Genomic DNA, 14,116 nt, shown 5'->3' with positions numbered 1-14,116 from the left:
AAATCTACTGAGCCACCCAGGAGCCCTGGCCCACGTCAGATGTTTAGTCCTCAGAATTAGAAGATAACAAGTTTCGGGGTGCCTGGGTGGCTCAGTCGGTTAAGCGTCTGACTCTTGGTTTCTGCTCTGGTCATGATCTCATGGTTTCATGAGTTCAAGTCCCATGTCAGGCTCTGCACTGTCAGTGTGAAGTCTGCTTGGGATTCTCTCTCACCCTTTCTCTCTGCCCCTCCCCCATTGGCACTGTCTCTCTCTCAAAATAAATAAATAAAAACTTTAAAAAAAAAATGGGGCCCCTGGGTGGCTCAGTCGGTTAAGCATCCAACTTCGGCTCAGGTCATGATCTCATAGTCCGTGGGTTCGAGCCCCACATCGGGCTCTGTGCTGACAGCTCAGAGCCTGGAGCCTGCTTCAGATTCTGTCTCCCTCTCTCTCTGCCCCTCCACCTCTCATGCTCTGTTTCTGTCTCAATAATAAATAAACATAAAAAATGTTTTCAATAAAAATTTAAAAAATAAGGTAACAAGTTTGTGTAGTTTTAAGCCACTAAGTGTATGGTAATTTGTTACATCAACCAGAGAAAACAAACACATTAGCTGATCTGTAATTTCCCCTTCCACTAATCAGACCAGCAGAGAACTCTGTGCCTACATGCTGCGTCTCTTACCTGGAGGCAACCATCATATAATTATTTTATTGACTTGTGGTTTGATTATGGTGTTATTGGCTGACATTAAGCAGCACTATAAAAATCAACCTTATGAAACTCTTTGTTGGTTTTGCCATAACGGTGTAGCTGAGGAAGATTTCACTACACCAAAGTTTCCTCTCCATTAGAACCTGCAGAAAACTATTTTCCGTCCTAGTACTTGGAAGAGAGACTCGTGGTCTTTGTTGTCTGTTGGGAAGCTTAGAGCAGGGGCGCCTGGGTGGCTCCGTTGGTTAAGAGTCTGGCTTTGGCTCAGGTCGTGATCTAACGGTTTGTGGGTTTGAGCCCCGCGTCAGGCTCTGTGCTGACAGCTCAAAACCTGGAGCCTGCTTTGGATTCTGTGTCTCCCTCTCTCTCTGCCTCTCTCTCTCTCAAACATAAATACCATTTAAAAATAAAAAAAAAAAAAAGAAGAAGAAGAAGAAGCTTAGCGCAGTGATTCTCAAGCAAGCTCACCCTGGGCTGGAAGAACTACCAGAATCACCTGGGCAGTTTTTGCAAACTGTAGTTGCACCCCCCAGAAATTTCAATCTGTCTCCTTAGAGGAAAGTGTTCCCCCTTCCTCCCACAAGATCCATCGCTTTGCCGAGCCACCGCGCTATCTGATGAGAGACAAAACCCTCTAAAGGCCTGATACATAAGTGAAGTCATTTTAGATTTCTAAGTCGGATAACTGCGTAAACTTTGTTTAAACCAAAACCCAGGGTAAAAAGGTGACCCTTGGCTAGCTCAGTCCATGGAGCATGTGACACTTAATGTCAGGGTTGTGAGTTCGAGTCCCATGTTGCGTGTAGAGATTACTTAAAAAACAAAATCTTTAAACAACAAAACAAAGGGTGCCTGGGGGCCAGTCAGTTAAGCATCCAACTTCGGCTCGGGTCGTGATCTCAAGGTTTGTGAGTTTGAGACCCGTGTTGGGCTCCATGCTGACAGCTCAGAGTCTAGAGCCTCCTTTGAATTCCTTGTCTCCCCCTCTCACTGCCCCTCCCTCTCCTACTCAAGATCTGTCTCTGTCTCTCAAAAATAAATTAACATTTTTAAAAAATTAAAAAATAAAACAAAAGCCTGATTTATTGCCCACCCAGCAAACATTGTACACTTGCTTTGTAAATGAGTAGCCTAAAAGAAAGCCATTGTATGCTTAAGATATGGTCAATGCACCTACACCCTGAATTCCTTGACATTAAAACTTGTGATTCCTGCCTATATGTTAATCTATACTCTCTTGACTTTTATAAGAGGTAAAAAAGCATATAATCCTTGGGGTGCCTTAGTGGCTCAGTCAGTTAAGCGTCCAACTCTTGATTTTGGCTCAGGTCATGATCTCTCAGTTCATGGGACTGAGCCCCACATCGGGCTCTGGGCTGACAGCGTGGAGCCTGCTTGGGATTCTCTCTCCCTCTCTGCTTCTCCCTTGCTTGTGCGCTCGCTCTCTCTCTCTCTCTCTCTCTCTCTCTCTCAAAAATAAATAAATAAGCATTAAGAAAAAGTGTATAGCCCTCTAAGAACTATTTCTCCTCTGGAGCACCTTCTTTTTTGTGAAGACTGTTTCCCAAGCAACTGTCCTAACTTGAGCTCAAACAAAACTCCCTTACTTTGAGGGATTCTGAAAGGTTTGTTCATTTTGCGTTGACCTATCTAAGGGAGCAAGTCCTATTTCTCAGGTCTGTTGATTGGAGAAAGGGATAAGAATTATTGTCTTAGGGACACCTGACTGGCTCAGTCGATAGCGCCTGCCTCTCTTGATCTCACAGTCACGAGTTTGAGCCCCACATTGGATGTAGTTTACTTTGAGAGAGAGAGAGAATTATTGTGTTAGAACAGCAGTTCTCAAATATGATCTGGGAAGTCCTGGAGGGGTTCCCAAGACTCTTTCAAGGGGTGGCCAAGGGTAAAACTATTTTCATGATGTCAAATGTACAATACAAGTTTCCAAAGACTACTTGACAAGTGATATTGCCAAAGAATGGATGCAAAAGCAGATATGAGAATCCATCTGTAGCCTATTAATCCAGACACTAGTGAGGTTTGCAAAAATGTCACTCTTTTCACTTTTAAAATGATATCACTCTTTTCACTATTTTTATTGGATTAAAAAAATTTAAGTTTATTTATCTATCTTGAGAAAGAGAGAGAGAGCTGGTGTGCAGGGGAGGGGCAAAGAGAGAGAAAATCCCAAGCAGGCTCTGTGCTGTCAGTGCAGAGTCCTCATGAACCATGACATGGTGACCTGAGCTGAAATGACCTTGAGAGCACTCTAACACAGAAAAGGGTGGAGTCTTTTTGGCTTTGCTAGCCTGCCCAGCCTCCTCCCAGAATCCTTAGCCCTGCAAACCGACGGAATCTGTGATCCTTTTGTTGGGATGGGATTGAATTCCCTAGGGCTCCCTTCCCAGACCTGGCCAGCAACTCCAGTAACCAGAGCTGTGTGAGAAGAAAAGGCCAAGCCACTGGGGTAAGCCGCACCCCGAATAGAGGTGAGGTCTCCGGTGAGTCACGCCACTGAGGGGCCACCTGCTCTGTCCCAAGAGCCCAGGCTCACCTACAGTCTGCCTAACCAAGGACCCAGAACATCAGCCTCACAGCACCTAGCTGTCCTCATCTTCGACCTTTGCCCACAGGGTTCTCCGCTCCGCCACCCACCACCCAACAGTGTCCTGGAGCTAGGACATCTACCTCCCACCCCCACCCAGGGCCTCCAGAGATATGAGATGCTCACAGGGCTCTGGGTGTGGCCTCTAGGCTCCCTACTTCCCCCTTCCAGCCCCAGATCCTCTCAGATTGCCAGAGATGGGCTCCAGCCAGGGAGGGTGGGGCTGCTCCTGGGACCATTAGGAGTCACAGGCTGCCTGGGCAGTGACAGAGCTGTGGCTGGGAGCAGACTGTCACCCATCTCCGTGCCTCCAGCTGACTCAAATGTGCCATGTCCCAGCACCTGCTCCTTCCGTTTGTGATCCTCGGTAACTTCAGGGCACAAGAGATGGCTGCAACGGGCCTGGGCCCTAGTATCTGGAAAGCTGGAAAGCAGAATTCCTGGGTTCTGCGTGGTGGTAGGATGTCAGAGGAGGAAACGGAGGAAGACATCAGGAGGAATGAGGGAGTGAGGTGTCAGAAGGGACCGAAGGGAGAGGACTAGCCCAGCAGAGGGGAAAGGGGCCTGGGAGATGGAGTAGCTCTAGAGCTTGGGGGAGTAGAGGCAGGGAGGGTTCGTTAAATTATAGGTCTCCAGCCTCTTCCTGCTACCCTCTTTCTAGCCATCAGCCCCCTTCCAGAAGCTTTCCAGGACTCAGGTAAGGCAGCTGCACTGGGGTGGGGGCGGGGAATCATGTGGGAGACAGAAAAGATGGGATGGGTAGCATGGGTGTTCTCGAAGGGGTTGCTGGAAGAGCAGAGAACTGGGGAAGGGGAAGGGAGGGGGTAGGCGAAGGAGACTAGGAAGATGGGAGCTGGGCAGTGTCAGGGACTGGAAATCACCAGCACCTTCCTCTCTTTACCCTCCAACTCCCAGCTCTCGGTCCTACCCAAGAAGAACCTGAAGATCTAGGTAAGGAAGAGTGGGGGGTTCCTAGATCTTAAAGAAGGTTAACCCTGGCCAGGCATTGAGGAAGGTGGAAGTCACCAGAACATCAGAAGTGCCTGAGTCCTCTTTGTTCTTTGTTCAGAGGGGCGAACTGAAGCCGGGTGGGAGACAAGGCTTTGTCTTGAGTTACCTGGGCCTCCTGCCCCGGGACCAGGCAGGCTATGAGTTCCGTGGTACCCCATTGCAGACTGCGGTCGCCCTGAGCCCTCCACCCGAATCGTGGGGGGCTCCGACGCGCAGCCAGGCAGCTGGCCGTGGCAGGTGAGCCTGCATCAGAGGAGGGGCCACATCTGCGGGGGCTCCCTCATCGCCCCTTCCTGGGTGCTGTCCGCTGCTCACTGCTTCGTGACGTGAGTATTCACCCGGGTGCAACCCCTCTTCAAAAGCCAAGTCAGCCTCGCAGCTTGACCCCGAGTCCTCACCGCCAACTTGGAACCGAGCGGCGCCTCTTCCTGAATATGGTTGACGCCGCCTGCAGACTCGCCCCACCACTCCACCGAATATCCGAGTCTGAGTCCCGTCTTTCCAAAGGTCCTCAATCAACCATGCCCAAATCGCGTCCACTCCTCCCCTTTTTGGGAATCTATCTCAACCCGGATCGCCCTAGCCCCAAATCTGGATCCCTCGCTCTGAGCCCCCACCCCCACGAGAGTCTGCCTCGGGGTCAACCTAACTCCCTTCTGCCTGGGTCTCCGCACAGGAATGGGACCTTGGAGGCCGCCGCCGAGTGGTCGGTACTGCTGGGCGTGCACTCCCAGGAAGGGCCCCCGGACGGCGCGCACGTCCGCGCGGTGGCCGCCATCCTCGTGCCGGACAACTACAGCAGCGTGGAACTGGGCTCAGACCTGGCCCTCCTGCGCCTGGCCTCGCCCGCCCGGCTGGGCCCCGCCGTGCGGCCGGTCTGCCTGCCGCGCGCCTCGCACCGCTTCGCCCAAGGCACGGCCTGCTGGGCCACTGGCTGGGGGGACATCCAGGAAGCGGGTGAGTGAGGGGAGGGGGTCCCGGGAAGAAGGTCCACCGGAGAGGTGGAGCCTACTGAGCGGTCCTGGGGAAGGGCGTCCGGGCGAGTCCTAAAAGCTGGGGCCCCGGGTTCATGGCCCCTTGGGGCGGGGCCGGTGGGGGCCTGGAGCGCGGATTCCTGCCAAGCCGCGGGTAAATGCTGTATGTCCATCGATCCTCTTCCCCAAGGGCTCGCAAACTAAGATTACCGACGCATCCAACCCGATTTCTTCCTCACTTTTCCTTGCCTTTTTTTTTTTCTTTTCTTTTCTGGCTATAGGATCTGAATTCCCATCCTAGCTCTGCTATTTTAGACAAACTCCTTCATCCAATCCGTTTCCTCCGCTGAAAATGGAAGGGAAAATATTGCCCAGATCGTGGGGTTGTTGGGTTAATAACAATGCATGTAGGGGCGCCTGGGTGGCTGAGTCAGTTGAGCGTTCGATATCAGCTCAGGTCATGATCTCAAGGTTCGTGGGTTCAAGCCCCACTCCGGCTCTGTACTGACAGGTCAGCCTGGAGCCTGCTTCGGATTCTGTGTTTCCCTTTCTTCTCTGCCCCTCCCCAACTCATGCTCTGTTCCTCTCTCTCTCTCTCTCTCTCTTTCAAAAATAAATAAACACCAAAAAAGCTTTTTAAAAAAGAGAGAGAATCTATGTAAAGTTTATAGCACGATGCCCAACAGCAGTAATTAATGCCCTTTGGACATTTTTGCCCTAGGTAATGGCGTGCTAAGCCACCGCACCTGGCATATCTAAGCATTCAGCAAACACCAGCCTCTGCCCTCCTTTCCCCTGTCCCTCTTCCTCGCATCCTCCCCTCCCCTCACTCATTTCTCTACTTACCCACCTCCTATCTTCTCCTTACTTGCCCTCATTCATTCCGTTCATCTTTCAGTCATTCAACAGATTATTTCTTGAGCACCTTCCTGTGCCAGGCACCAGTGAGGAGCCTGGGCCAATCATCCAGGCCCAAAGCTGTACCTCCCGAACTAGGGCAGTTGCAGTGAAAATCCCGAGAAGTCACACATGAGAGGTTTTCAGGACTTGGGAACTGATTGGGGAGAGGAAGCTGGGAGGGGGTCACAGCTGACACCTAGCTTCCGTGCTTGGCAACTTGGGGCAGGACCACACCTTAGTCGACATGCACCTTGTTGAAAAGGGTGCCCTCTCAAGATTGGCCCATGTCAGGGCTCGGATCTTAGTGATTTCAGCCCCTACAGGCATTTTTTATGGTCCGGGCACCTTTCCCACTGCACAACCACCCGTGGAAACTCTTGCTAGGTACTTGATGGGGCCATGGCCAAGATGAGAACATAGGAAGAACAGAGAGGAGCAGGAGGTGACAATGACTGGTTTTGAGGGTAGGAGGCTGGGGTGCCATGAGGAACCTAGCTAGAGATGTCCAGGAGGCAGCTGTAGGGCACTAAGCCGAGCTGGGGAACAGGGACTTCCTTATCTGCCTCACAGCATTTGCTCTCTGGTTCTGCCTGCAGACCCCCTGCCTCTCCCTTGGGCGCTACAAGAGGTGGAGCTAAGGCTGCTGGGAGAGGCCGCCTGTCAGTGTCTCTACAGCCGGCCGGGCCCGTTCAACCTCACTTTCCAGCTCTTGCCAGGGATGCTGTGTGCTGGCTACCCGGAGGGCCGCAGGGACACTTGCCAGGTGAGGAGAGCCCCTGCATCTGCCTCGCAGGGCCAGCAGAGCCCTACCAATAGGAAGCATGAGGAATAGACAAATCTCATCCCTCTCACTGTCTCTGAATCTCATCTGCAAAAAGAGGGCAAGACTGCCAATGCATAGATTGATGAGAAGGTTATAAATGGACAGAACCTGGGGCTCAACAAGAGAGCACTGTTACTAATGGCAGTACAGTGGCAGAGGTTACATGTCAGACTCTAGAGTGAGTCAGGCTAGGGGAGCCCGGGTGGCTCAGTCGGTTGAGCGCCTGACTTCGGCTTGGGTCGTGATCTCACGGTTCATGGGTTCGAGCCACATGTCAGGCTCTGTGCTGACCGCTAGTTCAGAGCCTGGAGCCTGCTTTGGATTCTGTGTCTCCCTCTCTTTACCCCTCCCCTGCCCATGCTCTGTCTCTCTCTCAAGAATAAATGAACATTAAACATTAAAAAAATGAATTAATTCTTCACAGATGAGAATTTTCCAGGTATCTTGCTGAAAAGCAAAATTTAGCATATTTTAACTGTTTCCCCCAGAAACTTTCCTCCAATGGCACACATTTTTTGAGGGCATTCAAGCATGCATGGTGATAATGGGGATTCAAGCCAAATAGCCTTCAGTGTCCCTCCCAAGTATGAAGTTCCAGGACCTCGGGACATAATGCCCTGCCTTCTTTTTTTATTACTATTAATTAATTAATTATTTTTTTACATTTATTTATTTTTGAGAGACAGAAAGAGACACAGCATGAGCAGGGAAGGGGCAGAGAGAGAAAGAGACACAGAATCTGAAGCAGGCTCCAGGCTCTGAGCTGTCAGCACAGAGCCCAATGCAGGGCTTGAACCCACAAACCATAAGACTGTGACCTGAGTTGAAGTCAGACACTCAACCGACTAAGCCATTCAGGCGCCCCATCCCCTGCCTTCTTGAACAAAATTGCAAACAATTCAGATTCCTCTATACCAAGCACTGTCCATTGGAACTTCCTACAATGATGAGAATGTTCTACACCTGTGATGGCCAGTATGGTAGTCACTAGCCACATTGGCTATTGAACATTTGAGATCTGGCTAGTGTAACTGGAACATTGAATATGTAACATTATTTTGTTTATTTTTTAATAAATGTTATGTTTATTATTCATACAGAGAGAAACAGAGCATGAGTAGGGGAGGGGCAAAGAGAGAGGGAGACACAGAATCCAAAGCAGGCTCCAGGCTCTGAGCTGTCAGCACAGAGCCCGACACAGGGCTCAAACCCACAAACCGTGAGAGCATGACCTGAGCTGAAGTCCGACACTTAACTGACTGAGCCACCCAGGACCCCCTTGTTTTATTGTTGTTGTTGTTGTTGTTGTTGTTGTTTAATTTTTAAAAGTTTATTTGGAGAGACAGAGAGAGTGAGCAGAGGAGGGGCAGAGAGAGAGAGGGAGACAGAGCTGGCCACACTGCCAGCAGGGAGCCAGATGCAGGGCTCAAACTCATGAACCATGAGATCATGACCTGAGGCAAAACCAAGAGTGGGACACTTAACCGACTGAGCCAACCAGGCACCTCTATTTGAGCCATTTATTGAACAAGAATCAGTCGGCTCTGAATGAAACCTGCAGGTCTCTCTACCAAGGCCTTTAATACATTAGCTTGGTGCCCTTGGCTTTGGCTGCTCATCAGCCTTTCTGCCTTAGAAAGCTTTCTTCTGTTTAGAGTTGCAGGGAATGCGGAGGATGAGCTACAGCCAGGGCAGGTTTCCAGAGGGTGGTTCTATGTTTGGCAACAAGAAGAGGTTTAGAATCTAGTATAAGCCGGTTGGTCCGTGGGCTGATCCCCTGACACTGAGTTATCTATCGTCAGGGAGACTCTGGGGGGCCCCTGGTCTGTGAGGAAGGTGGCCGATGGTTCCAGGCAGGAATCACGAGCTTTGGGTTTGGCTGTGGACGAAGGAACCGCCCTGGAGTCTTCACTGCTGTGGCTCCGTATGAGGCATGGATACGGGAACAGGTGATGGGCTCAGAACCTGGGCCTGTCTTTCCCACCCAGTCCCGAGAGCCCCAGGCAAGTGTCTGGGAGCCCACGGATGAGAACTGCACCATTGCCCTGCCAGGTGAGGGAGAAGGACCCCTAGGTGCCACCTGGACATGGGAGATTTTAGTTGGGGTGGAAACCGCGGGAGCCTGGGAGGTCCCCTGACCCAGGTCTCTCACCCCTCAGAGTGCGGGAAGGCACCAAGGCCAGGGGCCTGGCCCTGGGAGGCCCAGGTGATGGTGCCAGGATCCAGACCCTGCCATGGGGCGCTGGTGTCTGAAAGCTGGGTCTTGGCACCTGCCAGCTGCTTTCTGGAGTGAGTGAAAACCTAGTCCCATATTCTTGTCCCTCCTTCCCCATCTGCCTGAGACATATCAACCTGTCCCCAGCCCTTCCCCTGGGTCGGGTAGGAATAGGGGTGGAGGGGCATATAGGTTGGAGTGCAGGGTTTCATGAGCAGGTGTAGGACCCAGCTTGCAAAGCTAGGGGTCCTAGTCTACTGGGGGTGAGTACCGGGTAGTAGAAGTTCTATCCAAGATGCCGGGGTCTGAGCGCACAGTTCTCTTGGAAATCGAGTCCAAGCCAGACGTGTGCGGTTTTTGGCCGAGTGTGCAGGATCTGGACCACGTCCCCAGTTTCCCCCATCCCGCAGCCCCATCAACTCAGACCTCCTGCCCCGAGACCTAGCCAACTGGCGCGTGCTCCTGCCCTCGCGTCCGCACGCAGAGCTGGTGGCACGCTTCGTGCCGCACGAGAATGCCTCATGGGATGACACCTCGGATCTGGTGCTGCTGCAGCTGCAAACGCCGGTGAACCTGAGCACGGCCCCGCGGCCAGTGTGCCTACCTCACCCAGAACACTATTTCCTGCCCAGGAGCCGCTGCCACCTGGCTCGCTGGGGCCACGGGGGTGAGCAGGGGCCCCGCGCAGGGCTGGGAGGAGCCGGGCGGGACTCTCCTGCAGCGCAGTCTCCCTTTTTTTTCCCTTCCAGAACCTGCGCCTGGACCCAGCACCCTGCTTGAGGCGGAGCTGTTGGGCAGCTGGTGGTGTCACTGCCTGTACGGCCGCCAGGGGGCGTCGGTGCCGCCGCCAGGAGATCCTCCGCAGGCGCTCTGCCCCGCCTACCTGGAGGAGGAGGAGGCGGGCCGCTGCTGGGTGCGCGACGGGGGTGGAGCCCGCAGGTCTGAAGCGGGGTGGTCGCCGGGGCAGGGTCTGAAGGAAGCTGGGAATGAGGGTGAGAGCTCTGCCGGCAGGGACGGGATTAAGGCGGGGCCTCTCGCTGGGGGTGGGGCTCAGCCCTGGAAGACTTTGGGGAGGGGCCTGAGACGGGCCCCGGGCGATGTCTGACCTTTCTGCTACTCCTAGATTTAAAGAAAATCTTAAAGTGAGGGCTGATTTACACAGATAACTATTGGAGCCTGGCTCGGAGGAGGTGGGACTTGTTTTGTCTGAGTACGTGAGAGAGTGGAGGACAGGAAGCCCCCAGGACCTTTGATAGCTGCTCACCCAATTGCACGTGCTCTTGCTGCAGAACTACTCTCATTGGAGCCTTCTGTGCCAGGAGGAGGGGACCTGGTTCCTGGCTGGAATCAGCGACTTCTCCAGCGGCTGCCTACGTCCCAGAGCCTTCTACCCCCTGCAGACCCATGGCCCATGGATCAGCCATGTGACTCGGGGAGCCTACCTGGAAGACCAGCTGACTTGGGACTGGGGCCCTGAGGGGGAGGAGACTGAGACACAGACTTGTCCCCCCTCCACAGAACATGGTGGTGAGGGCTTAGAGGGCTTTGGGGCTCCTGCGTGTGCTAAGATCCATGGCAGAGTCTGCAGGGGTCAGCTGTGGAGCCCCCTCTTAGGTGGTGACCTCCTCTCCCGTAGCCTGTGGCCTGCGGCCAGAGCCAGCCTTGGCAGGTGTCCTGTGGCCCTGGCTGGCAGAGGTGCATGTGGCTGGAAATCAAGTCTGCACTGGGATCCTAGTGGCCCCAGGCTGGGTCGTGGCAGCCACTCACTGTATCCTCAGGTGGGTCTCCCCCATCTCTTGAGCAAGAGGGAAAATTGGAGAGATGGGCAAAAGGACTTTTAAAATAGTGGGATAGTCTCCCTTTAGGGCTCTTACAGTACAGGGAACCGCTACAAGTGTTCTGAGATAGAAGAGAGATTTGGAAAGAGGAATAATGAAGGAGCTAGTGGAATGACTTTGGGATTCGTTCTGCCCTGTCCCCTGCACTGGGCAGGACTTTACAGCAATTGGGGGAACAGAAGGTCACACTGGGCTTTGTTCCAACAGGCTGGGCTCTACAACAGTGCCTTTTATTGAAGTGTACCTGGGCCGGGCAGGGGCTAGCCCCCTCCCACAGGGCCACCAGGTATCCCGGTTGGTCATCAGCATCCGCCTGCCCCGACATCTGGGACTTCGGCCACCCCTGGCCCTCCTGGAGCTGAGCTCCCGGGTGGAACCTTCACCATCAACCTTGCCCATCTGCCTTCATCCAGGGGGTATCCCCCTGGGGGCCAGCTGTTGGGTGCTGGGCTGGAAGGACCCCCGGGACCGAGGTGAGAGCCCAGGGTTCTGGGGTTGAGAGGTGACTGAAGACCAGAATCCCTGCGACATCCCTCTCTCCTTTCTCTAGTCCCTGTGGCTGCACCTGTCTCCATCTTGACCCCACGACTCTGTCAGTGTCTCTATCAAGGCATTCTGCCTCCTGGGACTCTCTGTGTTCTGTATTCGGAGGGTCAGGAGGACAGATGTGAGGTAAAGGGGTCTGGGCGTCCTGGTCCAGGGAAGGGGGAGGCAGTGCTAGGCAGCTGGACCCTAGAGAGGGAGCAGGGTTGGAATTCTTGAGTACTGGGCCCCAAATGGGAAGAACCATGCTTCCTAGCTGAACCTCAGAGACCAGGGGCCAGAATGCCTAGGGATGTAGACAAGCAGTGCTTTGTGGTTGGACTCTAAGGAGCAGGTGCGGGGAATAAGAAGGAAGGGTAAGAAACCCTTTTGGGCTTGGCCCTGACACTGCAGGTGACCTCAGCACCTCCGCTCCTGTGCCAGACTGAGGGAGGTTCCTGGGTCCTCATGGGCATGGCTGTTCGAGGGAGCCGGGAGCTATTTGCTGCCATTGGCCCTGAAGAGGCCTGGATCTCCCAGACAGTGGGGGAGGCCCATTTCCTGCCTGCCAATGGCTACCCCTATTGGCCCCCTGAAGGCAGTGACCTCTGTTCCCCTGACATGGCCAGAGCCTCAGGCTCCCCTCAGGTTGCTCTGTTCTTGCTGCTACTGATCCCCCTGATCCAGGGCTGAGGAGGGCCTAGGTCCCTGGGCCACCTCTCCTCCTCCTCCTCCACCCCCTCAGCCCTCCACTTCCCGCCCAGTGAGGCTGGAATGTGGCCTAACCGGCTTTGTTCCCTTCACGGAACCTCCAGATCGCCCCACCCACCTGGACTGCAGCGGCTTCTGATCATTGGGCCTCTGTGCCTGGCTATTTTGGGCACCGGAATCCTTGGGGGCAGTGGGAAGCGGACAATAAAGGCGTAAACACAGACACGTGGCCTTATGGCATTGCTGGGGGCTGGCTGAGGGGCTGGGGGAAGCCCAAGGGACAGGGCCCATCCCTCCTGGGCCTCTGTGAGTCAGGCTTTGGGCTCCCAGGAAATGTGTCCCTGATAACGTGGCAGCTGTCCCTCATTCCTGCCCCAGGGCGGGGGAGGTTTGGTGGCAGCTGGGTGTGTGTCACCTCCTCCATGGAATCAGCAGCCCTAGCACCTGCTAGACACTTCAGCCCTAGCTCAGACCCCATTTCCCTTCTCTCTCTGCCCCCCCCACCCCCCAGAGCAGGGACTGAGGGTGAGCACTAGAGGAAGAGTCCAGGAGGTCTGGGAGTACAGAGAGTCTGTCTGCCTTATCCTGTATCCACAGACAGCTGCCCTTCATATATACACCCTGATGAATGCCCCAGGGTGTACACCTCCAGTGTCCCTAGTACACACACAGGACACTTATGTGTGACCCTTGAAGAGTCCCGCACTTTTTTTTTTTTTTTTAGTCCTGCACTTTCATATCCAGTGCCCCCAGAGTTTGGGCACCATCACGTGTGTACATCCCTCTACCTCACCCACCGTTGACTAGTGCACGTCCCTGCATGAATTCAACCACATACCCTGCTCACTACTAAGTCATGGGGTCTGGGGTCTGATAGATAAACCCATGTTGTAGGGAAGGCGTATGGACACCCCTGGCTGAGCATCAGGAACAGGTCATGGAAGAGGTTGATGTTTGAGTACAGAAAGAGGGCAAATGGAGACCTGGGGAAGGGGAACTCCTCAGAGCGGAAGCCAGTCCCTCCTGATAAAGGTGGCTGAGGGGTCACCTCTGGGACTGGAGTCACCATCCCTAGGTAGAGCCGGCAGAGGGGAGGGGAGGGGCAGTAGGGAGTTCCTGGGAGATTGAGGAGAGAGGCAGAGGTTCTTAAAGGGACAGGCTTATCATTAGCTGCCAGATCCCAAAGAGAATATTCCCCTGAATCTGCACAAGGACATACATCCCCACCCATGTTCCAGGCCCAGTCAGTCACCCATATGCCATCCCCCATAAACATTTAATACACCCAGCCTCTCCCCAAACCCACCGCAGCATCCAATAGTGCTCCCTCTTCCCCGGCTTCACCCCTTCTGAGTTAGCGGGTTAGCCTCTAGCCCCTCACCCACTCCAGGAGTTCCTTGCCCTCCACCCCTTCTGAGTTAGCGGGTTAGCCTCTAGCCCCTCACCCACTCCAGGAGTTCCTTGCCCTCCCGGAGGGGCCCTGAAGTTTTGGCTGGCGGGTCCCCAGTCTTATGGAAATTGGGTGGGGAAATGAGGCGCTGTTTTTCTGAGGCTTGAAGCCAACACACATGCCCAACTGTCCACAGACTTATACACTGATTTAGGATGAACCTGACCCCAACCTCGTCACGTGGGCTTTCTTCCCCTGGACCTGTGCCACCTGCACCCTCCACCCGAGAACACTTTCCCCAGATCACCCCCCTCCCCTATTGGCCTTAACACTCTTCCATAGCCCTTCTGGCCTCAGTTCTAACAGCACCTTCTTGAGGAGCCCTTCTTTACGCCAGCCTACGTCAAGCTCCTGCGAGCACGCCCCCAGA

The 14,116-nt window shown here is 53.9% G+C and overlaps 1 protein-coding gene across 3 annotated transcripts; it reads left to right on the top strand.

Moving 5' to 3' along the window:
• Nucleotides 1-3,617: 3,617 nt before the first annotated feature.
• PRSS36 (serine protease 36) lies at nucleotides 3,618-12,519 on the top strand. Of its 3 annotated transcripts, none has more exons than XM_029947833.1 (15): nucleotides 3,618-3,669; nucleotides 3,964-3,999; nucleotides 4,218-4,253; nucleotides 4,477-4,639; nucleotides 4,990-5,270; nucleotides 6,784-6,950; nucleotides 8,813-9,062; nucleotides 9,170-9,299; nucleotides 9,636-9,892; nucleotides 9,975-10,123; nucleotides 10,515-10,752; nucleotides 10,862-11,003; nucleotides 11,271-11,536; nucleotides 11,614-11,735; nucleotides 12,000-12,519. In XM_029947833.1, the coding sequence occupies exons 1-15, from the start codon at nucleotides 3,633-3,635 to the stop codon at nucleotides 12,276-12,278; spliced, it is 2,553 nt and encodes an 850-aa protein (XP_029803693.1). In that variant the 5' UTR covers nucleotides 3,618-3,632; the 3' UTR covers nucleotides 12,279-12,519. The 3 variants fall into 3 exon arrangements, with proteins under 3 accessions (XP_029803693.1, XP_029803692.1, XP_029803694.1); XM_029947832.1 differs by having other exon boundaries at nucleotides 9,975-10,138; XM_029947834.1 differs by lacking the exon at nucleotides 11,614-11,735 and having other exon boundaries at nucleotides 9,975-10,138; nucleotides 11,271-11,349.
• The last annotated feature ends 1,597 nt before the right edge of the window (nucleotides 12,520-14,116 follow it).

Source organism: Suricata suricatta, chromosome 8, assembly GCF_006229205.1.
Source record: "Suricata suricatta isolate VVHF042 chromosome 8, meerkat_22Aug2017_6uvM2_HiC, whole genome shotgun sequence".
In the NCBI taxonomy this organism is placed as follows: domain Eukaryota; kingdom Metazoa; phylum Chordata; class Mammalia; order Carnivora; family Herpestidae; genus Suricata; species Suricata suricatta.
This window is presented reverse-complemented; position numbering and strand designations above follow the sequence as displayed.